This window comes from Saimiri boliviensis, chromosome 13 (assembly GCF_048565385.1).
Source record: "Saimiri boliviensis isolate mSaiBol1 chromosome 13, mSaiBol1.pri, whole genome shotgun sequence".
Classification (NCBI taxonomy): domain Eukaryota; kingdom Metazoa; phylum Chordata; class Mammalia; order Primates; family Cebidae; genus Saimiri; species Saimiri boliviensis.
In genome coordinates this window covers 80433130-80458779 of record NC_133461.1, presented here as the reverse complement: position 1 = coordinate 80458779, position 25650 = coordinate 80433130, and the positions used below count along the sequence as shown (strand labels likewise).

Below are 25650 nucleotides of genomic sequence, written 5' to 3'. Positions count from 1 at the left end.
AGACAGAAATGCTAGTAAACCCACAGGAAAATAAATTTTTAAATGATGAAGTAATACCATTTTTTAAATTATTTTTCAAAAGAGAAATTAAAAAAATAGAATGAAAAAAACTATGGACAGTGCCATTCCTGTTGTCCATAAAAATGGAGAAAATGTTTTATTTATAGAGGTAGATACAAAGTGATACAGAAAATATATCTGCTCCATGTAAATTTATTAAATGCAACTTTCTTTTTCTCTTTCTTTCTTTTAGATAAAAAACCTCTTCATGAAATAAAACCCCAAAGTAAGTTATTTTTCCTCTTGTGCATATAATTTATTCTCATATTTGCTGCCTTGCTGTTGTATTTGTTTAGGAGCTAAGCAGAACTGAAGTTCCTATGAAAGATCCAGGGCTTTTGGGGCCTCTCCTCATTGAGTTCAGAGTCACATATCAGAGGTTTAAATCCAAAAGAAATATGCACACCCCTCTCCTCCCTCCCAGTAAAAGTAAATCTCTCCTCTTGATTCTTTCTGCCTCTAAGTCCATTTCTCTGCAAATGTCATCTAGGATTCTTATTTCTGAAGAGATTTATCACATCAAAATTAATAAATATTTGTCAGTACATGCTTTCTTAAAGCAGCCTTGGGCAAAAGCCTGACTACAGGTCTCTCCACCTAGCAGGAGGAGGGGGCTCACCTGAGAGCACAAACCCAATATCTTATATCCCGTGGAGTCCATGGCAACTGGGCAGATTAGGACCAAGAACTACATGGTGAAATAATTATGAGCTGAGGATTGGGGTGTTCGTACTGGCTTAGGCTCCTTGTCCAAGGCTTGCTTCCCAGAGAGGTCTTTGCATTCTCTTCATTTTATGCTTCCTGCAGAGTTGGAGACAGGAGATGGCTGGAATGGCTAGCAATATGGCATGTGACATTATGCTCTTTGGTATCACCTTTTAAACTTCTCAATTTCCAGGCTGTATCAAGAAAAATCAGAATTTAAGTTGGAGGGTCTTAGGACCCAGGAAGCTCTATTTTTCAGAGCTCCTCAGGTGATTCCAAGGTGCAGGTGAGGCTGAGAAGCATGGTCTTGGAAACATTTTTCTCAAAAGATAGATCAGAATCTACATGCATCAGAATCTCAGGGTGTGGCCAGAGCTTGTTAAATGAAATATGCACCACCTCAGGACAGAACAAGTAAATTTGAATTCCAGGTTGAGGAGCTTTTAAGAATCTATGTTTCCCAAATCATTCTCATACATCAGAAATATGTAAAGGATGCTAGGGAAAGTTCAAGATACTGGGGCAACATTAATACAGCTCTCATCAATAGGAGATTAAACACCAGTCTGGCTGGTTTGGTTTGCAAAGCTTGTGAAAGATGTTCTTGCCTAGCATCACTCATTCTAGTATAAACTGAATGACTTTTGATCTTTTAAATCCTAGGGTATTAAAATTCAAAGAGCTTGGAAGAGTTAATAGCTATTATGAGGTAACTTCTTTGAGAGAATTAAGACCCTGTGAGAACAGACAGAAATAGGTACCTTGGGACAGGGGTCACAAGACATGAGGGAAAAATCCAGTAAAGCCATTCTGTTCCTATTTCCTTATGTTGCTTCAGGAAGGCTGGAGATACAAAGGCATCATTACTTGTTGAGTCTGAGAATTTTGGAAAACAACAAAAATAAACATTTAAACTTTCCCTGCTATCTGCTGCCCACCCCCACCACCCTTACTTCTTAAGTGTTGGCCCTCGATACCGTGCTTGTTTGATACTGAATTTATGGGAAGACCGAGTTTGGGAGCACCTGCCTGTGTATATGTGTGTTCGTGTGTCTATGCATTGAGGGAGAGAGAAACAGGTCACTGAATATTTGGCTTGCACTTGTGTCAAGACTCTCAGGATGACAGGTGGAGTAAGGAGACTCTTAACTTTCTCGTGGCCGCATGGTGCATGCTGTTTACTGATTCTGTCATATAGCACAAAAAATATCATAGGTATCCACGTGGTGGCCAATGTGAGAGTTACTTAGAAATGCATGTGTGTGTGTGTTTTTAAAATTAATTTCATGCTTAGTTTGTGAGTCCTGTGCCATCCTAATTTGGTTACATCTGTACTGCCAGCCATAAACCCCACAGAAGCTATTCCCAGTCCTTAGGGACTTCAGCATTAGTCTTTGCTTGAGGTTCTCGCTCCTGAGCACCATGCTTAATTGCTGGATACTGCAATGGAATCGCTTAAACTGTTTTAATTTGTGATTTCTCTAAAAATAAGACCTTAGAGAATCAATGTGATTGCAAAAGGCTCCCAGAGGAATCCATTCGGGGTTCTGTAAGCTGCATGGTTAGGAGTGTATTATAGAAATTCAGGCTGCAGTTGTTCAGCAAAAGAGGGGCTTAGTCTGAGACTACATGAATCATCACTGATGCAAAATCAAAGTCAATTATGAAGATAATTGAGAAACAACCTGTGCCTATATATAGCTGTACGCATGATCTTCCATAAGGTCTGGCAGATAGAAAACATCACTCAGAGCTCTGCATAGAGTGCTCCATGAGCAGACAGGCAGAGGCATGAGCTTAGAGTTGTGGGGAGGTATAAAAAGAAAGAGAAGTCTTAAGATATCTGTTGGCAAATCCTAATGACAAACTGGGGGAAATAGGTGCACTGCATAGCTCGTGAAAGCACTTATTGTAAATGAGATAATTTAATCAATTACGTTTCCTAATGTACTAAACTGAATGTTTCATTTTCTGCTTCTGCACATCTTAAATTATCTTCAGGTGCTTTATGAGATTTAATCATAGTTAATAGAAACTTCATTACCATCAAATGTGCTTTCAATAAATGTTGTGTAACAATGTCAGGAGGTGCGGTAAAATGTAGTAGATTCTGAATGGCAAACACGCACCCCCAGAGTCAAACTGAAAAATGGTTGCGTTCAGACAATAAGACTCCTTGGAGGCTTGGAGTATGCCATTTTCTGAAAGGCTCTGAGCTTCTGAGTAGCGGCTGGTTTGGTAAGCTTACCTGAAGGGTTGAAAAGGATTTAGCTTTTCCCTGGAAAATAACTCATATTACACAGTCTCTTCATTCCTTTCCATGCAGTTGTGTGCCTAACAGAGATTAGACCTCAGCGTTAACTCAGTTAATAGTTCTAGAGCCGGCTACCTCCAAGACATTTTCAGTTGAATATGTACTAATAACCCTACTCTCAACTTTTTCAGAGTTGAATTTATCCTTCTCTCTCCCTGTCTTTAATCCATTCTTCTTCCTATCTTCTTTATTTCAGGGAACAGTATACCATCAACACAGTGTGTAGGGCAGAAACTTGGAAAGCCTCCTAGATTCCTCTTGGGGATCCAGGCAGGAAAAGGAAGATTTCCTTCATCTCCCTTTTCCTGCTTACTACCCAATAATTCATCACAATCTGGCTATTTTGCCACATACTAGATTTCAATTTCATCAGCTGATCTCCGTCTCCACTCTGCTCAAACCCATACCTTCCTTCCTTCAGCAACTTACTGAGTGCTGACCTTGTGGCTAGGAGGTGTTCTGGGTGGTGAAGAATCAACACTGAGCAAAACACATACAGTTTCTCTTTCTATCAAGCCCACAGTGTTAGGAAGGACAGGAATAAACAAACCAGAAAATGCATAGTGCTAAGTGGACTGGAGATGGTCGTAAGTGTTAGGAAGAGAAGCAGAACAGGGTGGGGGCTCAGATAGGGTCAGAGGGAGTGATACTTTTTGATGTGAAGAGTTCAGGTGTGTCTATAATAAAGTTAAGTTGTTGGGTGTGTTGGCTCACTCCTGTAATCCCAGCACTTTGGGAGGCCTAGACAGATGGGTCACTTGAGGCCAGGAGTTTGAGACCAGCCTGGCCAACATGGTGAAACCTCGCCTCTACTACAAATACTAAAATTATCCAGATGTGGTGGTGTGTACTTGTAATTCCAGCTACTTGGGAGGCTGAGGCAGTAGAAGCACTTGAACCCAAGAGGTGGAGGTTGCAGTGAGCCAAGATTGCAGTGAGCCAAGATTGTACCACGGCACTCCAGCCTGGGCAACAAGAGTGAGACTCTCTTATCTGAAAAATAAAGAAGTTGTGTTTGAGAAGAAACCTGAGGGGAGAAAAACAAGGAAACAAACATTCTGGGTAGCTGGAGGCTGAGCAGACAAGGCAAAGGGAACAGCAAGGCACAAATGCTATTAGGTGGGAGTTTGGTTGGAGTCTCTGAGGGATGGCAAGGAGAGCAGGATGTCCGCAACAGAATCACAGGTGAAAAATAGTAAGAGATCAAAGAAGCTGGGTGAAGGAAGAAAACTTCAGTTTATTATAGATCGCTGTAAGGACTTTGACCTTCACTCTGAGGATGTTGGGAAACTATTCAGGGTTTTTATTCAGAGTGACATGATCTAATATATTCACGGATAACCTCTTAACTAGTGGGTTGAGTGTAAACCTGCAGGGAACCAGAGCAGAAGCAAGATCTGTCAGTGACCTATTATAACGATAATCCTTTACAGTACCTGGGCTCTTAGAGTAATCTGGCTTTAAGATGATTGTTGTTTGAGCCAGCTGTACAGCGAGAGGAATTGTAAAAATGGGTCATATTCTGGATGTCTTTTGAAGGCAGAGACAAAAGGATTTTCTGATGTATTGGGTGTAGAGTACAAGAGAAAGAAAAATGTTATGGATGATTCCAAAATTTTGGCTATGCAGCTGGAAGAATGGAGTTGGCCATTATTGGTTTGGGAAAAACTTGGCGTAGCAAACCTAGAGGAAGAATTAGGAGTTCAGTGTTATAAACTGTGAGTTTAATAGACCTAGTAAACATCTAAATGGAGAGGTTCGGTAGAAGGTTGAGGTTGGCCAGAGAGTCTAGAAGTCAGTGGACTGTGTGGGCTGGTAATATAAATTTGGGGCTTGTCAATGTCCAGATGGTATTTAAAGCCCTTAGGTTGGATGAGGTCACTAGATAGTGAGTGTGAATACAGAAGAGGAAGGACCTGAGGACTGAACCCTAAAGGACATGAACATTTAGATACAGAGGAGGTTAAAAGTCACTGCAGAGAAGAAAGAAAAGTATTCAGTCCATGGAGCAAGAGAAAAACCAAATGTAAGGAAAATGGTGTCCCAGAAGAAAAGTCTAAAAATTCAGACCATCTTCACTCCCACACCAGGATTTCTAGAGTTGCCTCTTCATAGCCAGTCTTGCTCAGCATCAGTTTACCTAATCTAAAACAAGTCCTGACTACATCACATTCCTGTTTAAGCCTTTTCAGTAGCTCAGTGTTATTCTTAAGAGGAAGCCTAGAGCACTTAACATGCATGCATATGATCTGGTCCCAGCTTCTTGCTTGCTTTCTCTCTCTCTTTTTTTTTGAGACCAAGTCTTAGCTCTCTGTTGCCTGCGTTGAAGTACAGTGGCACAATCTTGGCTCACTGCAACCTCCGCCTCCCAGCTTCAAGTAATTCTCCTGCCTCAGACTCCCGAGTAGTGGGATTACAGGTGCCTGCCATGACACCTGGCTAATTTTTGTATTTTTAGTAGAGACAGGGTTTTGCCATGTTGGCTAGGCTGGTCTCGAACTCCTGACCTCAAGTGGTCCGCCCATCTCAGCCTCCCAAAGTACTGGGATTATAGACATGAGCCACGACACCCAGCCCCAGCTTTGCTTTCTTTTCTTAACCATCTTCACTATTAGGCATTCTCCTTCCTACCCTCTCACCATTGCTGTATTCTTCAGTGAAACAAAGCTGCTCATTTTGAATGCCTGGTGGCCATGTTGGCCCGTAGTGTCCCCTACGTGTTCTATTACTTCTCCCTATGTCTCTTTCCTTCTAACATTTAACCTGTTTTTAGCTTACTCTTCCTTCAGTTTCAGCTTAGATATCATGTCTGCAAGGCCTTCACCATCCCACCTCAAGTGTGAGTTAGTCGCTCTTGTAATTTGCCTCAGTATCACAGTGTCCCCTATTTTTCTGCTATATTTGTATTGCTTTTATTCTGGTCTGGATTCCCTGTCTGATAGACATAGTCCCTGCCATCTGTCATACAATATAGAGTCTTATTCATCATTACGCCCTTTGAATTTACCACAGAGCCTAGCATGTAGATACTCAATAAATATTTGTTGTGCTGTGATTTTCGTTCTTCCTCCTAACTTCTCACTGGACCTTTTGGTGTTAAAGTAAAAGAAAATCAAGATTTTGTTTCAATATAGTCAACTTTATTCATTCATGTAGAAGACATTTATTGTACAGTTGTCCTATACAAAGCTTGACTCAGTAAAACAAGAAATGTATCTTCCCCACAATTTTAATACAAGACAGAAAGAGGAAACGTGATTTGAGAAAAGAAGAAGTAAGGAAACTATTGGTAATGGTCATCTGCTTTGTGCCAGATGCTAGGTTAAAGCCCAAAATACATGCACGTAGAAATCATTTCCACCAAATGATGGCCTGAATGCACCCTTAAAGTCTGAAAAGTAGGTATGCTCTTCTCACTGAAGAAAACCTCATTCTGTACCTTTCCCCAAAAGACACTGGGTTCATTCGGAGTGAGATAATGTAGATCTATATTCTTTATGATCTTCACCAGGTACAGAATTCCGCAGAGGATGTGGGGGCTACATCGGCAACTTGGCATGTTCTTTTAGGCTATGGAGACTTGATGAGGATCTGGAACCCACAAAACCATCTGTATCTTTGGTCAGACTTTTCAATTCTCAAAAGACTTCTAGGCTCTCCTAAACTAACATTAAGCTATAGGCATTGATGCTGATCCTCTAACCACTCTCTCAAAATCTTTTTTTTCCCCCATTTTGTCCATTTTTCCTCATCTCCTGCTGGTTATTTTCAATTACATAAATACAGCACTTTCTGAAAATTGCCTGACTTGCTTCATCCTTCAGAATCATTCCTACTGTGAACCAATTCAGCCCATATAAATGTGTAACATTTGTACATTTTGTACTATTTTCTATTTTTTATGATCTAATTTTTATGCAATCATAAGTATGTCTTTTCTTACTACCATTTTCAACGATTTTGTAGACTCTGCCCTTAATGGACATGATGCAATTTTGTTAATTAAATATCTCAGACCTAAGCACAGACACGAGTAAGTGATAAACTATTAATAGTATGTTCTTGGCACCAGAATAACTTGGGTACTTGTTAAAAATGTGAATTTACAAGCCAAACCTCTCTACCTCTCAGTAACTAAAAATGTGTAGAGTTTATAACTTCTGTTTTCAGAATAACACTTAAAGTGAAGTAGTTTTCTCAAAAGCTGAAGTTCAAATTCTGTCCTTTTTGGCACTGTCTTCCATTTTGTCTCCCCATCTCATGGGCAAAAGCACAGTTCTTTCACAGTTCAAAGGTGGAAGTACCAGATAAAATAAAGGAACCTTCATTAAATTCAGATTTCAAGGAAACATCAAATAAATGTTTAGGATAAATATGTCCCACATATTGCATGGGAAATACTTATGCTAAAGCTACTCATTTTTTTGTCTGAAATTTAGATTCAACTGTGGGTCAAACTTCTATTTGTTCAATCTGGCAAACTTACTAAAAGGAGCTCTAAACATGTCTGAATAAGCACTATCAAAAAATATTTTATAAGACAGATGACCTTTGTTGCCAACCTTGTAAAGCTGGTTAGAATTGAAGCAGATATTGGAAGAGAGAGGCTCTGAGTAAGGGTAAAAAGTTGGAACCAAAAATAAAAGTCTGCAGAAGTACATGGTCTACTTGAAAAAATGAGTAGTAAGGTTTGAACAGAGAACAGGGTTCACATAGATGAGAGCTGGATAAACAGCATTGAAATGTAGTGTGAGCAGGGCAGAATTGTCTTGGGCAGTGAGAGAAGTCCACCAGGAGTGGACCCAGTCCATCCTGCAGAGTCATGAAAGATGTTAGGGTGCCCATACTAAACAAGGTTTGGGAAGAGTCATCCACAGGTAAAATGGTTCCGAGTAAGCAAAGACTATCAGTGTGGGTGGAGGGGACTGTCCCATGTGGGTGTTCACTGGATGTCTGCTTTTGAAATTGAGATGGCAGAGGCTCTGGAGACATAATCACTCAGACATGTGAGTGGTTTGAGGAGGGAGTCAGTGGAAACAGACTCAGAGATGACTCTTTGATCTTGAACCATGTCCCTGGTGGTGCCATTACTGGAAAATGGAGAATTCAAGAGAAGAAAATATGTGAAGAGGTAAGAATAAATGCTGATAATGATGAATCTGTAAATCAGATGACAAATGTGAGATGTGAGCATGAGATGCAGGTGGTTTTATCCAGCAAGCAGGAAGGAAATACAGCAACAGATCTTCAGAGAGAAGATGAGGCAGGAGATGTTAATCTGAGACTGTTCAGGATCAAGGAAATCATTGGCACTGTCTGTCTGTGAGTGATTATCCAATTAGATGAGAACAGAGAAAGGAAAAAGGGCCAAGAACTGAATTTTACAGCCTGTATTTAGAGCTAGGAGAATGAAGTGTAGTTACTAAGCAATCGGTAAAGAACAGGTCAGAGAAGCAAGAGAATCAAATTTAAGGGGCAGGCTTTTTTCTAAAAGGAAGTTTGCTCTTCTTGTCTATTGCTGCAGAGCAGTGGTAAAGAGTAAGATGAAGAACATTATAGTTGATGCAGTTGAAATGACCTTCAAGAGAGAACAGTGGTTTGGGCAAACACAGACTTTACAGGATATAGAAACAATCAAATGATGTAACAGTAGGGGAGTAGTTAAATAAATGATCATCCAGCCTGAGTGTGCGCTGGGCAAATGAAAAAGGAATCAAGTAGGTATATTATGTTCTGATAAGAAGTGACCAACAAGATAGTTTACATTTTTAAAGGATAGTAAAAGAAGTATAATATAGAGCCTTTAGTATAGGGAAACAGAAAGAAAAACAAATGGAGGACATTTACATACATTTTTTTTTTTTTTCCCTGAAAGGTCACATAAGGTACTATCAAGAGTGATTACTTTTGGAGAAGGGGTAGTTGGAGGGGAAGCTTTCTTTTTGCATGGTATATATACTATTATACTTTCTAGAACATTTTCTAATCTTACATATGTATTCTATTTGTTCCTTTTTCTGTTAACAGTATGAGGTTAACTGGTTGGGGAGATTACGGAACAAGTATTAAGAAATACTTAATACTAAAAAATGCTTAAGGTTCTTGTAGACAAAGAGCTAAGAATTCAGGAGATGTTTAAAAGGTGGCATCTTTGAGAAGTTTGTGAAAGAGTAAGTTGAGCAAAGGACTTGGGGAGAGGTGATTAGAGAGACTAGACTTTGTTTGTAGGCAGGGGGCAAGGCCCAGCTGTGGTAGAAAAATTTGAAGATGCAAGACCAAAAGAGAATAATGAATGAGGCCAGGTCCTCGTGGGGCAGCCCTTCAGGGAACAGAAAAAAAGAAAAAGAAAATTGGTTGAAGAAACAGGAATTTTGAGCTGCAGGGGAGTGAACTCACATGGGATAGTCTCCATTTTTTCAATAAGAAAGAGAGCAGGTGAGAAGTAGGAGTCTTGAAGAAAAGGAACAAAGTTCAGAGCAGCTGTTGTGATGAAAGGACTATGTGGCCGTAAAAGAATTATTCAGTTGCAAGGAAAGCTTGGGTGAGGTTACATAGCATCAGTTTTTTGATGATGCCAGTGCTGTAGTTAGTGACTTCCTTCAGCAGGGCAAGTTAACCGGGGTGCCAGTGTGGAAAAGACAGAGAGGAGATTCAAGGAAGAGACACTGTGTCATGGTTAAGCATCTTAGGTGTGAAGATAGACGTGTGTCCAAAGCCTGACTTTGGCATTTTCCAAGTTACCAACTTACTTGACACTGTGTCGTCGTCGTCATGAGTAAAATAAGATATGAATATATAAAACCTACCTCATAGATTTTATTTATGAGGATGACAATGCAATCATCTGTGTAGTTCTCAGAGCAAGAGAAGTCAGCATAGCTTAGTGCTCAGTTATTGAGTTACTGTGGTTCCTGAGAGGTTGTCACACAGTGTTCAGGAAGACAGGAGTCAACACCGGATAGAGAGGGATCAAAAAGCATTGATTCTGGAGCCAGACTGCATGGGATTGAGTCCCAACTCTGCTACTTACCGATCATGAGGCTTTGAACAAGGCAAGTAATTCTCTCACCTCAGTTTACACATCTCAATAAAGATATTTTTAGAAGGTTGTTGGAAGGATTAAAATGAGTTAATAAATGTAAAGTCCTAGAACAGTGCCTGCTAAGCGCTTTTTTAAGATATAGCTGCTATTGTCATTAATTACAATAGTAAAACAACTTCAATAGCAAAATGAAATTTTTGGGGTTGGGAAATTGGAAAGGCAGAAATGTTACAAGATTCTAAAAATTTTGCAAATATGATTGAAATGTCTTAGCATGGTTGGCCATGGCTAACCATTTAAAAGCTATTTTCTGATGCACTAAAAAAAGTTTACTTTTTGATGATGGCACATATCAACAACTTTAACAATGACTTCCATTTTATTGTATTTCAGCATGCAATTAAATATTTTGGCAGGGCACTTTGAATCAACACCACCTCGTATGCTGAGGGTACTTCCTATGGTGTCTGTTACCTGGCTTTCCATGGGATTCCATCTCCATGGCTGAATGCTTTGTTTTCTGTTTGTTCTACCCGTCTCAGGATGTGCTGTATTTATCATGTGAATTCCTTAGTAATTCACTGCCTCATATATGCCAATTCAAGTTTGTTTTTCTGAAATGGGAGCAATAGCATTCTGCAATATCCAGTAGGACATAAAAGAATATCATATGTTGGGAAAGGTATTTGCTATGCTCCTATATTGATTCTCAGTCACTTATCTGAATTCTGCAAAATAGATTCTAATCTGTAATATAGTTAAGGTCATAATATGAGAATTGAGTTAAATTTACATTAGTAAGTGGCTGGCATTAATACATCTTTTAGAGGGGAGTTATGTAAAGGAAGAGGAAAACCAACTAACAAGCCCTTCTATAGGGTCCTTTGGGCACACTGGTGACAATAAATGACTGGATATGATTATCATGCATAAAGCCATCAACCTCATTAATACCTATTCCCTGAACTGTGAAGTTCAAAGGGGCTTTGAAAGGTCATTTAGTACCTCTCCCCAGCTTTGACCAAAAAACTAAAATAACTGCAGAGTACTGTAAAATCGTGCTTTTTTTTAGAGACTTTCTGAAAGGAGATTTCACAGTCTCCCACAGAAATACAATCGGATTTTTAACAACCCTCATTGTAGAAAAGGTCATTGTAATATCTAACCAGAGTCCCAATTGCTATAATAAAAGGTCATGTCCTCTTTTTCAGCTCTTGTTAAAGATGGTGAAGAGTTGGTTACTAGCTTCATCATAAAGAATGGTCACTGAGCACCCACCCAGACCATAGGCCTCTTTTCTCCTCATAACAGCGCTTTATGTATTCAAGATCACCAGGAAGTCACTTTACAGCTCTCTTTTCTCCAGGCCAAATGAACCCATAAACATTTCCTCTCCAGGGTCCCAGTTTCCAAGCTCTCGATTAATCTTTGCAGCCCTCCCTGCAGATGTTCTGTGTCCCTTCCAGCAGTGAGCACATTCCTCAGTAGTTTCTAATTTGGAATACAAGAGAGTTTGCAGTCGGTTCTCTGCATTGTTTGTGGGGTTTGGGGGCTTTTTTTTTAATACCTGTAGATCGTACACAGTAATTTTTGCTGCCACCTGGTGAGTCCTCCTAAGCTTTGCCCGAAGCTTTTGTGACTCTGGGACAGAAGAAAATAGGGAAGAAGAAAACAGGAAAGAGATTTGTAACACATTGATATGTAAAGCTTCGTTTATGAAACAAAGTTGGGAAAGTATCCTGTGCCCACAAAGAGACAGAATAGCCTGCTCAGTTAGGGTTTTTGTTCAAAGTAACTTTGAGCAAACAAACGAGACACACTGTACTTGAAAGACTGGCTAGGTATAATCATATGTGTAAATGTAAATGAAAAGAGAATCCTGGCAGCAGGGGTTCTAAAATCAACCTAAGACTGTGGTTTCTTTGATATTTCTCTTCTTGCAGTTGGAGGCCAGGCAAGCAATCAATAAATAGCTGTTCGTGATGATTGGCAAGGTTCTCTGGGAAGTTATAGAGATATTGCAGCTTTTGAAGAGTTTAAGGCAGTTAGGGAGAACAAAGCACCTCACTGACATTTGGAAAATTAACAATCAAAAGTACAACCCCGAAATGAGATCTAGGAAGGACAAGTGATACCAGGAGTTCAGAAGACCACGGGGCAGCAGCACTGGCTGGATTGGCTAGGACAGATTCACCTTAATGGAAGAGAAGGACCTGGCACTGGGTACTGTGATTGATGGGTAGATGGAGAGGGCTAAGGTCTAGATGCCTAGGGGAGTTGGAGGAGTATATATTACACTAACCACTACATATGGCCTCTTGTTAGCAGGCATCCATCTAACAGAGATACCAATTACAATTTCACTTGGGATGAATGATAATGCAATAAAGGGCTGAAAGCCTGTGCACAGGAATGGTCATGGGAAAAGCTGCCAGTCCCTGGGAAGTGATTGCACCTTGCAGTCCTGTTGCTGGAGCAATTCTCCCAGAAAAGAGGGGCAGAAACTTCCAAGGTTCTTTAGGAGAAATGAGTGCATGCTTGTGTGCACATGTGTATGTGATGATCCTGCAGGGGCATTGCTCAACTGCACGTGTGCTTACACATACACACCCCTTTCTCCCTTCTCTCATGAAGCCAGAGTAAAAAAATCTAGAACTAAACTTTGGGACTAGTACTGGACAGATGAAGGAGAATCACTTCAACTTTTGTAAATACACAGAAATCCTTACAAAGAAAACCACTGTATACCCTTGGAAAGAAAGATCAGAAAACAGCGGGATGGGGGTATGGGTGGGAAGAGGAAAAAGAATGAGGTGAAGTATAAGCAGATGGATGGAAAAGAGAAGAGTAAAACAGAAAAGAAAGAAGCCCAGTGGCCCAACTGCAGAGGAATGCGACCTGTAGGTAAGGATGTCTGGTTCCATCCCCCGAGGTGTAAAATGTGGCTTTGAGGACTTGTATATACGTCTGTGGCTGCACTTGAAATAGCCAGATCCCATCACTACCCTGTCCTTACCACCTGTAGATAGGAAATGACAGAGAATATGGGCCATGTGTTAATTCATCTATGCATCCTCATTGCTGCTCCTCAATAAATGTTGAGTTAGTGAAGTATTATAAGCTGAACTTCGTAATTCCTAGGACAAACGGTTCTGTAAAATAGTTACCTCTTTGCTCACCTCTCCATAGACATCCCTTTCCTCTGCCACTTAGCTTATAGGTCATGCTGTCCCAGTGTTGAGGTGAGCGTTAGGGGAACCAGTGCTCGCCACAGAGGTTTCTGTCTTTTCTTTCCCTACCTTGTCTCTGATGTTCCTCTATTCATTTTTAAAATCATATAATTTAGTATTTTATTCCTTTAAGTCAAATGGATTCTACAAATGTTCCTGAGAGGAAATACACTGAGCCATATCAAACATTGATACTTGGGTCTGCAGGCAGGCAAAGGGTCATTCCTAAAGCAGGATATATATCTGGAGGTTACCTGGTTACCTAGTAGGTAGGGAGTGGAAACATAAAAGACAAAGTGGCAGCCGGACGCTGTGGCTCACACCTGTAATCCCAGCACTTTTGGAGGCCGAGGTGGGTAGATCACAAGATCAGGAGTGTGAGACCGGCCTGGCCAACATGGTGAAACCCCATCTATACTAAAAATACAAAAATTAGATGAGCATGGTGGCATGTGCCTGTAATGCTAGCACTTTGGGAGGCTGAGGCAGGTGGATCACAAGGTCAGTAGTTCAAGACCAGCCTGGCCAACATGGCGAAAACCCGCCTCTACTAAAAATACAAACATTATCCAGACATGGTTGTGGGCACCTTTAATACCAGATACTCGGAGGGGGCTGAGGCAGGAGAATCTCTTGAAGCCACAAGGTGGTGATTGCCATGGGCTGAGATCATGCCACTGCACTCATCCTGTGTGACAAGAATGAAACTCCATCTAAAAAAATAAAAAATAAAAAGACAAAATGGCAATCCAGGGGAACAAAGATAACTTGTTCCTGCTGCTTGGTTTTTTGTCTTAGCCGAAATCCATTTCCAGCCCAGGTGGTTTGCCCTGGTCATCCTCCCGGCTTCTGGTCTTCCTTATTTTAGTACCTGGAAAACTGAGATGTCTTTGTCTCTACTTCGTCAAATCAGCAACAAAGCAGCTGCGTTCTGCACACTGCCAGGCTGTTTCTCTGCATGTGCTCATTTGCTGAGCAGGTGTGTCCTCCCCAGATACACCTTTTAAGGTGAGAGTGTCATCAGTCAACAGTGCCCAAGGAACTGGGGGAAGAGAAGGGAAAATGCTGGTTGGTTTCAATCCAAAGTTCCCTCACTGCTTCCCATACTCTGGCATGATGCATTTTCTGTGTTCTGTATCCTATGTCTGCTCTGGGAATGATTATTCCCTCCAAGGCACTTAATTGAGTAGAGGGAAGATGGGAGCTTAAGAATGATAGTTGCCCTCCTTCTTCCCCACATGACACAGGCACATGTGGAAATTGAGGTTGACATTGATCATCACAGCCATGGTTCCGGGTGGTTGGAGCACTAGGCCCCATCCTTGTCTCTCTCAGATTTGAATCATCATGAAGCTGGAACGGAAGTCTAAATCACACCCGATTTCTCAGCAGCCACCAGGCTGTTATGGTTATTAAATGTATTTAATAAACCTCTGACCTTTCAGACGCTGTTCTTTTTTAATTTTCTGATGGTTGTGTTCTCCCTTGTGAATTACTTTTATGTGTTTATTGCCCTATTACTGAACTAGTTCTGCTTGATTTCCTTGTTCACCCTTTGATTTGGTAGCACCTTATTTTACAGTCCACTAACTTTGTTGAAAATAAATTCACTTTCCTTGTGTGGTTAGTTTACTCATTTGATAACATAAGTACCATATTAGGGTGCGGTGAATATATAGTAAGTGCTGCACAATTACAAGGTAAATATATGATGGGTTTATATTATGGTCTAAGCCCAACACGGGGTGACAGAGTAATTACTTTTGGACCCATTAAGTGTACTTGCCACATAATCTGTAGGAAGATTAACTATGTAGTTAGCAATTGCCACCTTCCATTTCCACACACCTTCTAAGATCACACCTCTTTTAGGATTACGTTATCTCACATAAATCTCATATGCTGTATTGCAGGAGGCACTATGGATCTGCTACAGGAATAACCATACCCAATGCACATCTAGAAGAAAGGGTGAAAAGCAGCTACAGCACATCTTGGGGGGTGGGGAGGCACCCACATTCTAAATTCAAACTAACGCTTTTATTTTTGCTTTGCCCATGCATTCAATAGGATGGAGTAGGAGAGGTATGGGAGAAACAGCATGTGCCGTCTTAGCGACCAGTCCTCTTCCACAATCAGTGATTAGAGTCTAGCATTTGATTGGTGTCAGAAAACATTTACCATGGACATAACAGCACCTGGGACCAAGACCTTCATATCCCACAATAAAATTTTCTCATAACGACTGTGTGCCCTAAACTGATGTTGCCAGTGTACTCTTAATCTGAATGATTTGTGCCAAAGCTAACATTCATATTTGTGAACTCTGGTCTTTCTCTCAACTCATAGACTGCGTTACCTCCTTGCCCCGGACTGCTCTCTGCAAACGCATGTGCCCCAGGTTTCATAAAAGCAGAGAAGATCACCCATATTTTATCATTGTGTGTGGGTCTGCCCTCGCTCTGGTAAAAGTAAAATGTAAAAAGCATTCTGCAGATAAACATGATGCCCTAAAATGTTAAAGAGGTGTTTGCTCTTACTAGAAAAATTTTTTTTCTTTGCAAAATTGACTCTCTTCAAGAGTCTATTACATGCTAAGCTACCTTAATGCGGTTAAGATGTTTGCCTAGCATCCCTTTGATTGATACAAGTCATTCTAGAAACACGATTATTGTGTGAAAGGGAGTACAACTTGAGTTCACTGTACATACGTCATTTCTCTGAGCAGTAGCTCCAAAACTCCAAGAGCATTTCCTTTTGTATCCCCGAGTGGGTCTTTGGCTTTGTGCCCATGCTGGTCACTGACCATTTCTCCTGTGTCTTTCAGGCATTGAGAGTGCCAGCGACATTGCTTTGTACTCGGGCTTGGGCGCTGCCGTGGTGGCCGTTGCAGTCCTGGTCATCGGCGTCACCCTTTATAGACGGAGCCAGAGTGACTATGGTGTGGACGTCATTGACTCGTCTGCATTGACAGGTGGCTTCCAGACCTTCAACTTCAAAACAGTCCGTCAAGGTCAGAGGCGTAGGTCCCTCCACACCTCGTCCTCATTACCACAGACTGCGCTCACACTGGACCCCAGCCTTCTCCTGGGCCCGGTGTGAAGGTAGCTCTTGGCACTGGGAGCCGCTACCAAATTGTCTTCCTACACAAACAGACCAGGCTGGGCGAAGTGGTCTCCTTAGGTCCTTATCTGTCACAAGGACACAAGGATCTCAGTTTATTATCAGCAACATTTTCAGTGAGGCATTTCCGTTTTTGATGTATGGTGAGCCTAATGAGGTATTTTATTTCAAATGATCCTTCTTTTTAAAAAGTCCCTTTGAGGATGTATATTTAATTTAGTTAACTAAAGTATTGATTATTTAAGACTGAGGACTAACACCTATATCACAACCTCCCAGTTATATTTATTATCCTATTTATGAAGTGGAGTGATTTTTGTTATTTCTATTTTAAATAAGTAAACAGACTTTAAGAGAATAGATGATGGGTCAGCTAGCCAGGGGAAAAAAAATGAAATTCCAGCCTAAATGATTCTCAGCTGTGGCCAAGTCCAAGCAATCTTTAGTTGTGGGGGAAGGAAAATCTATCATGTCAAACTGTAGCAATACTCATTTTCAAAACAGAGTCATTTAATTCTCTTATAGGAACCAAATCTATTCCTTATTGCCAGGTGGGGATGAAACATACACAGCTTTCATTTTGGAAAAAAAAATGAAACTGTTCCTCTTCAGAGGATGAAGTTTTCTACTTTGACCCTCATCGTCAATAGCATCACCTTTATTTCTGTTGATTGTGCATCAGTGGTGCCTGTAGCTCGGAACCAGGAGTCTCAGTGCAAGGCAGTGATTGAGTAGACAGGCTTCCGAAGTGGAAACACAGGCAGGCTGGAAAACATTGCGAGATGGCCAGAGAGATGAGTACTTCCCTCTTGCCATTTACTTCTGGGGACCTCAGAGTTAGACCTCAGAAGGGACACATCCCCTGCTTTTGGACATACAGTTTAGTATATGTAGTTAATTGAAAATAAATCCAAATATAGAACTGAATTTTTTTAAGTGGTGCTACCCAAGCTGGAGTGCAGTGGTGTAATCAGAGCTCATTGTAGCCTCTAACCAATGAGTTTAAGTGATCCTCCCACCTCAGCCTCCTGAGTAGCTAGGACTGCAGGCACCTGCCCCCACACCAAGTTTTTTTTAATTTTTATTTTTTTTTATATATGGACGGGGGTCTCACTATGTTGTGCAGGCTGGTGTCAAACTCCTGTCCTCAAGCAGTCCTCACACCTCAGCCTCTGAAAGTGCTGGGATTATAGGAATGAGCCACTCTGTCTGGACAAGAACTGATTTTTATGCTACATAAAAACTAGAAACATTTTCATCAAATAATAAAATACCAATATCTTAGACCATAACATTTGAAAACAGGAGCTATATTAGTGTGAGTGACAGTTTTGTGCATAAGTCCACCAGCTTTGAAGTTAGATTTTAGTCTAAAACTGCCATCAATTAGTCCATTATCCTCCTGAGTCTCAATTTTTACAGCTATAAAATGGGGTTAGTAACATTCACCTCAAAGTGTTCTTGTGAGGATGAAATTACCTGAAATAACATGGGTAAGCCCTTGGCATATGGAAAGTGCTCACAAATGCAGTGAAGAGAGTTCTAGAAGCTGGTTTCTTCCTCTCACCCTAGGACAGGATTCCAGTGGTTCCATGGAACACCAGGCAGCAGGTGAGAGGGGTGGATCCCTGGCTGACACTTGTCTGGGAAGTGCTGACTTGCTTACACTCAAAGACAACTTATGTGCATTGTGAATCTCTAACATAATATGTAGTCTTACCAAACTTATCTGACCGTTCTGTTTTATTTTTATTTTTGGCCAATATTATATCACAAAACTAATGATATAAACAAAAATCCTTTGGGAAGTGCAACTTGCCCTGTATTTACTATGGTGATCTGCCTCATGCTGATATCATGTGGTTTTCACCTCCACGGTCTTAGAGAGATCCATTCTTGAACAATACATTCAGTGCCCCAGCAAGGTGAACAGTGAGTAAATAGAATGCCATACAAAGAATAGACCAGGGACTTGAAAAAGGATTTTCAAAGAGAAGACTCGGGTGACCAGGGGTGGGTGGCCGGCGCTGGTCAGACTTCAGTCAAGCTGGCAGCCAATTTCCTCCAACTGTGAATACTATCATATGTACATATGTCCAGAATCAGGCATTTCCTGCTCAAGTGCTGTCTCACTCTAGGAAATATTTTTGCTTCCGTGTGTTGCTTAGACTAGGAGGATCTTCTAAGCATAGCCAAAAATTAAATTACAGAGGCTAGGACTTGAGATAAAAGAGCCAGGTGGGCCAGGCACAGTAGCTCACGCCTCTAATACCAGCACTTTCGGAGGCCAAGGAGGGTGGATCATGAGGTCGAGAGATCGAGACCACCCTGGCTAACATGGTAATCTCTAACAAAAATCTCTACTTTAAAGTGATCTCTGCTTTAGTAGAGACAACATGGTGACTCTACTAAAAATAAAAAAAATTAGCTGGGCATGGTGGCACACACCTGTAGTCCCAGGTAATCAGAAGGCTGAAGCAGGAGAATCGCTTGAATGCGGGAGGCAGAGGTTGCAGTGAGCTGAGGTCACTGCACTCCAGCCTAGAGACAGAGCAAGACTCCATCTCAGAGAAAAAAAAAAAAAAAAAATTAAAAAGCCAGCTGACTGAGGCAGATGGTCTCTGAGGTCTCTATGAAGGTGCCTGGGCCTTGGTACAACATGCCCATGCAAGGGGTGGGTGGGGGGTGGGGGAAGCATCAGCAAGGATCCTTTAGCTCTATAGCATTATTTATTTGATCCAATTTGTGTATGTATTTTTCTCTGATTCTGGATTCTTGGAGCATCCGAAGAAGAGGTGGAAAAAGTCAGGGTGATAGATTTCCTGCTGGCGTTGCTGCAAATTATGAAAATGGAAAAATAATAAAGGCTTATACAATATGGCCCAGAATTACAAAAAGATTTTCAAAAAAGATCGTACTTTAAACATTTTTGTCAGGCCCCAAAGGAAACTTGTTTAATATGGTTTGGGTTTCAGTTTGAGATGTCACATTGACGGACTGATATGGGTGGGAAGCTTGGGACTGAGGGTTATTTTGTTATTTACTAACAAATGAGATTACTTCATCACAAGAAAATATCACAGCATTTCTTTTTAATATTTGGCTTGGAAAAAATTGGTAGGCCCTAGCAGATGACAAAGCCCGATTTCTCATGTTTTTGCAAAGATGTTATATATTGTTTTCCCTTTATTTTGAGACAGAAAGGAAACCATTCTAAGCTGCTCCCCATGTAGAATCTAAGCCTCTCACTGTCTCTGGGTGGTGCATTCTTTCCCTCACAGGGTGACATATGAATTATTAGAGCAAATTGGCTACTCAGATGTGGTATGATTCATGAGGTGCCCTGACCCTTTTGCTCTGAGGACACATCATTTCCTCCCCAGCTCCAGAATCTGCCCAGAATTCCATATGAAATGCACTGGAACCGATGTAGCTTCGGTTATAAACAGCACTACCTAGTCACCATGCTGTGTCAACTCTTGCGATTTAAAATGAACAGATGTTATTTTTGCTCCAAACTGGACTACAAAACATCTTTCTTCCTTTTTTTTTTTTTTTAATTTTACCTTTTCTTTGCCAGTTAAAATTATCACATACACAGTAATACCTGAGTTCATTGCCTGATAGAGTGCCAGAAATAACTAGTTCTGAAAAGATAGCATGGAAAGATCTCTGGAAAGTGAAAGATTTGAGTCAGCGATATTTAGAGACTGGACTCAGAAAGCCAGGGCTCTTGATTCAAAAGTTCTGATCACGAGAGCCCAACCTGGCAGTGTGGGCCGGAAGAGCTAGCTTGGATTGGAACTGCTGGCACCCATGCAGGCTTGTCGTGCAGTTTGTAGAGGCAGAAGTACAGGGGTCACTGAGATGCCTTTTAGTTTCTGAGTGACAGATCAATTTTCTTTTACCAGGTAACTCCCTGCTCCTGAATTCCGCCATGCAGCCAGATCTGACAGTGAGCCGGACATACAGCGGACCCATCTGTTTGCAGGACCCTCTGGACAAGGAGCTCATGACAGAGTCCTCACTCTTTAACCCTTTGTCCGACATCAAAGTCAAAGTCCAGAGCTCATTCATGGTTTCCCTGGGAGTGTCTGAGAGAGCTGAGTACCACGGCAAGAATCATTCCAGAACTTTTCCCCACGGAAACAACCACAGCTTTAGTACAATGCATCCCAGAAACAAAATGCCCTACATCCAAAATCTGTCATCACTCCCCACAAGGACAGAACTGAGGACAACTGGTGTCTTTGGCCACTTAGGGGGGCGCTTAGTAATGCCAAATACAGGTAGGTGGGTGGTAAGTGTGTGTGTGTTTGTGTTTTCCAACATTTGTTTAAACAAACATTTTATTTTTACACAGTTACTTCCCATCAGATTCATTTTAAGATGTTTACTGTCCCCTTGTCAGACCTGCAAACACCGTGGCTCTACTAGTCCACTTGATTTACACAGCAAACCAGAACCAATGCTGAGATTAGATTTTGCAATCTTCATCTCACCATGGATTGAACGCTCCCTCTGATTCCCTGTTAGAGTTGATAACTATATTTTCCTGAAAGGTTTGTAGTCCCCATGCTTTAAGCCCCTTTGGAGTGTATTTCCCAGACATGATCAGAAAGCACTGAAAACATTATCTGACATGACAGATCAGGGCCATGTTTGTACCTAGACATGGTTTATGATAATTCAGATAATTTAGTGAAACAACATCTCATCAGTAACTGATCTAATGAACACTCCATAGCCCTCTCTATATAGTGTTACTTTCTGATAGATGTGGGGTCATTGTGGAGCTGCTGTTCTAAATTCAAGCTTCAGTTCCAGGGCTATGTCAGTATAATGAATTCTCACATTTTTTTCCCCTTCTTTTGGCTAGAAAGAGGAGATTGTCCTGATGTTTTGACATGATACTTAAGGTATCCAGCCCAGATCACTTTTAAAATGATGTCCTTTCTATGGAGTAGTTTTCAGACCTAAGTGGTTGGTAGAGAAGGTCAATTTCTGCTCGGATTTCTAAGCAACAAGAATTAGGTAGTGCACTGAAGCAGGTAGTAATCTGTTGGATCTGTAGGTGTTTGTCAAACAATGGGCCAGCATTGAGTCAGAGCAATTATAGTCTAGACAGATGTCTCTCTAGGGTGGAGCTAACCAACCTCTTGAATCAAGCATTTTATCCCATAAATAAAATCTGTAATAGGACTAGTCTGATTCTGCCATTCCAGCTAAACTGACCCCTCTAGTAGCTTAGTGACTTGAGACTGAAACTCATTTCTGGTTGATGAATGTTGTCTTGTTCTCACCCAGATCAATTACTTCCTTAAAATCTTCATTTTAATACATATTTTACTCATCAAAATAGCCCTCAATGGCAATCCTAATTGAAAGGTTTTGTTTTTTAAACTTCTAATTCCCTAAAGCTTCCTTGGTCAGTATTTTAAGACATGGCAAGGATCTTGGTTCAAATGCGTATGAGTATCAATGTGGAATGTCTATGCACGATTTAATTCTTCCAGTTGATGACTGGCCCATAGGAAATTCAAAGGACTACCAATTAACTTTTCCTTAAGAATCCATAGACTAGACATGTGAGTCCTGAGGAAAGAAAAAGAATACAACCCTTGCCCTCTCGAAAGGAACAGGACATATCAGAATTATATAAAGTTTGGCAGGGTGTGGTGGCATGCACCTGTAGTCCCAGCTACTCAGAAAGTTGAGGTGGAGAAATCGCTTGAGTCTAGGAATTCGAGACCAGTGAGGGCAACATAGCAAGATGCGGTCTCTTAAAAAATGCTATAAAAACAAACAATCATATAAAGCTGTGCATTTATCTTACCTCTTTATAGCTCATGCGTGGCACTTAGAAGGCTCTCGGTAGTTATTGGTTGATAAATTGCCCATTAATCCTTCTCCCTCTTTGCATCCTCCTTTCTTAGTGTGTGTGCCTTTCGTTTATGCATGTGTAGAGGGAGTGCCATGATGAACCTGTTCATTGGCTGTGTTTGCTGTTTATCAACAAAAGCGAAATGATATCACGATGAGTCAGATTTATCTTCACCTTTGAGAAGCACTCATGTTGAAAACTGAAAGTTCTCATAGCATTGTCAGTGATTCCCAAACAATTTCTCCCTAAAATGGGGCATTTTCAAAGCTCCTGACAAGGAGTGTTGGACAAGATTGAAGCTGTTCACTGGGAATGAGTTTGATGTAAAATAACTGTGGGGAAGTAAAACATATGCTCTGTTATTTGCAGGAAATAAATGCAAAATATGCCCTAGGGAGCTAAAGTGTAAAGAAAGCAAGGCACTGAAACTAGATTGCTCCAATGCCTTCCATCCTAAATTTGTTGTATGGTGCCTGACAATGTTTTCTCCAAAAGGTTAGGGTGGTCTCCACACACTCTATTTTTTTTTTTTCCAAATATAAAACAGGAAGCTCAGACTGGTGCTTCTGTGATCATATTAAATAAAAGGTTGTTAGGGTAGCAGGTAGAGTATGGGGGTATTATATTTTTCTTTAATCAGAGATAACTGGTGAGGGACATATTGAAATGAATTCCACTTTAGGGAATCACAGGCATAAAGTTGTCCCACCATGCCTCCCATTCTTCACGATCTGTTAAGTTGCCACTCCCCATGTGCCTTTGTGTGTACTATTTCAGACTCCACGTAGTATTTGCATGTTTGGAAAGGAGAAGCGGGTGAAGTATGTCTGAAAGATAATAACACCATTTCTGATTGAGGAAGAGAGAAAATCATTTAAAGCTCCAGTGATCATATAGATTCAGGTTGAATTTAGGAGTATTCTGAACAATGTTTCAATCAAAACACAGAATTAAACTGACTTGAAAGGAATAAGATGTGATCTACACAGACAGCTCTTTCTCAAATGTCCTCACACATCTTTCTTCTATTATAAGAGTTGGCCATCAGGCTATGATGATCTATAGAAGCTAACATGTCTCAGAGCCTGGCTTTTTTACTAAGAATTTTGAATTCTTTTGTTTATATCTTCATGATGGGTTTTTTGGCTTCCTCCTCAAGGGCTGGCTTTGTGATAAGTGTAATGGATTTAATATTATTATTATTGCTTGATGATAGCCTCCTGTACTTCTAGTCTAAAGAATACAGACTGCATGTGTCATCATAATGACCTAGACAGCCTGAAAGCGCAGCAGCAGAGAGGAAGTTTTAGGTCAAACTAAGAGAAAGAATGTCTAGGGCATGTATTCAGGTTGACTTCCAAGCACACTGGATGTCCTGTGTATTGCAGTTTGCCTTTAGCAGCAGGAAGGGTTGTAATGGAGGCCCCTTCATTTGGCAACTGCATTTAAGGAAGAGTAGACAATGAAGGGAAGAGCCAGAGTGGAGGTCTCTAAGTGTGGCAATTATGTTTCTATTGACATTAAGGTCCAGAATATAAATGGATCTCCCTGTTGCGAAGCTGTAACCAAGATTTAAATCTGCCTTATTCTTAGTGCTAGTGAAAGATACTGATGATAACTCGCATGTTACTGAATAATGCTCATAAATGTGAATCACAAATAACGTGTTTTGCAACGAGGCTTACATTTTTTGATTCTGTAGCTGCTAACAGGCACATAGAAGGAGATTAGGAAACCCTATCATCTCTAGATTTAAATTATCAGCAACCTGAAAGTTTTCTGAATGATTATATTAGCTCTAATGAAAGGAAGAAAAGATGAGAGCTGCCTTACTCAAAGAATAGGAGGAAGCTTTGGGATTTTATTTTCTAAGATCTTACTATGTCTCTAGTTCATTTCTTTTTATAAACAAAAAGCTACAGTGAACCCCTGCCTTCCTTAGACTCTTCTGTCTTGGCCAAGGTGCAATATTTTCTTCACAGCATTCAAGAGGAAAGAGAGGACGTTTAAGATGCAGTGAGATGTGGCTTCCTGTGCCTTCCCTGCATTGTATGATTTTATGAAAGTAAGGCTGTTAGTTTTTCAATCTGACATTGACATGACTCTGGTTAAGTAACCTTTCCTCTTAACCCTTTCTAGCTTCTGGTTGCTGGAAAGGGTCATCCTGGTTGTACAATCACCTGTAAGACTCCTAAGCACATCAGATGCTTTTTACTTTATCTTTTCCTTCACAAAATGCAATACCCTATTGAGTGCCACCTTCAACTTGCTTCCAGATGCACAATTGATAAGACAGTTTCATCCCAGGTTCTAGCATAGTATTAGATTGCTCACCCATCATTTCATATACTTTTTCACAAAACAATTAGTGACGAGATAGAAAAATACATTTTTAAATTTTGAAGCAGATTAAGTGATACATGGATAACCTCTTATGTTCTCTGATATGTTTAATATTGCCTGGTCATAGAATACTCAATCTTTTAAAAGAATTAGGAAATGCTGGGAAGACTTAAAAAAAAAAAAAAGACTAATTTCAGTACTCAGTTGAATAATATGCCCTTCTTTATGTCACCATTATAAAACAATGTTTTTCCTTTTATCATCCTGAACTTTAAATTTTCCAAGGATTGAGAGTTCATAAATTACCATGAGAAAGTAGCTCATTTTCCAGGTATCTGTATGGTGCTTAAGTGAGGGACTTCAAGATAATTGTAAAAATCTATGAATAATCTGTTGGCTTTTTTTGTTTTAGGAGTGAGCTTACTCATACCACATGGTGCCATCCCAGAGGAGAATTCGTGGGAGATTTATATGTCTATCAATCAAGGTGAACCCAGGTGAGAGACAGAGAATGACATAGTAAAGACAGTTTAGGCTGGGCACAGAGGCTCACGCCTGTAATTGGGAGGCTGAGGCGGACAGATCACTTGAGGGAAAGTGTTCAACACCAGCCTGGCCAACATGATGAAACCGTGCCTCTGTTAAAAATACAAAAAATATGTATATATAGTTGGGTGTGGTAGTGTATGCCTGTAATCCCAGCTACTCAGGAGGCTGGGGCTGGAGAATTACTTGAACCTGGAAGGCAGAGGTTGCAGTAAGCCGAGATCATGCCACTGTAATCCAGCTTGGGTGACAGACTGTCTAAAAAAAAAAAAAATAAAAAAAAAAAATAAGTATGGAATGGAACTTTTGTAGAAAATCTGAAACTATTAAGAGAATGAGACTTAGAGGTGTATAGATGAGATCATGGACTCTAGAAAGGACAAAAGTTGTTGCAAAACTGGCT

General features: G+C 40.6%; 1 protein-coding gene across 8 annotated transcripts in view; it reads left to right on the top strand.

The window, feature by feature from the left end:
* Positions 1–25650, top strand: part of UNC5D (unc-5 netrin receptor D) — a 559482-nt gene that overhangs the window by 470040 nt on the left and 63792 nt on the right. For 2 of the 8 annotated variants that reach the window (XM_074383880.1, XM_074383876.1), the window contains 4 exons: positions 254–286; positions 16179–16325; positions 20386–20763; positions 25114–25198. In XM_074383880.1, coding sequence (XP_074239981.1) covers positions 254–286; positions 16179–16325; positions 20386–20763; positions 25114–25198 — 643 coding nt within the window. Of the gene's footprint in view, positions 1–253; positions 287–16178; positions 16365–20385; positions 20764–25113; positions 25199–25650 lie in introns of all 8 variants that reach the window. The other 6 variants (XM_074383873.1, XM_074383878.1, XM_074383881.1 and 3 more) reach the window with 3 other exon arrangements.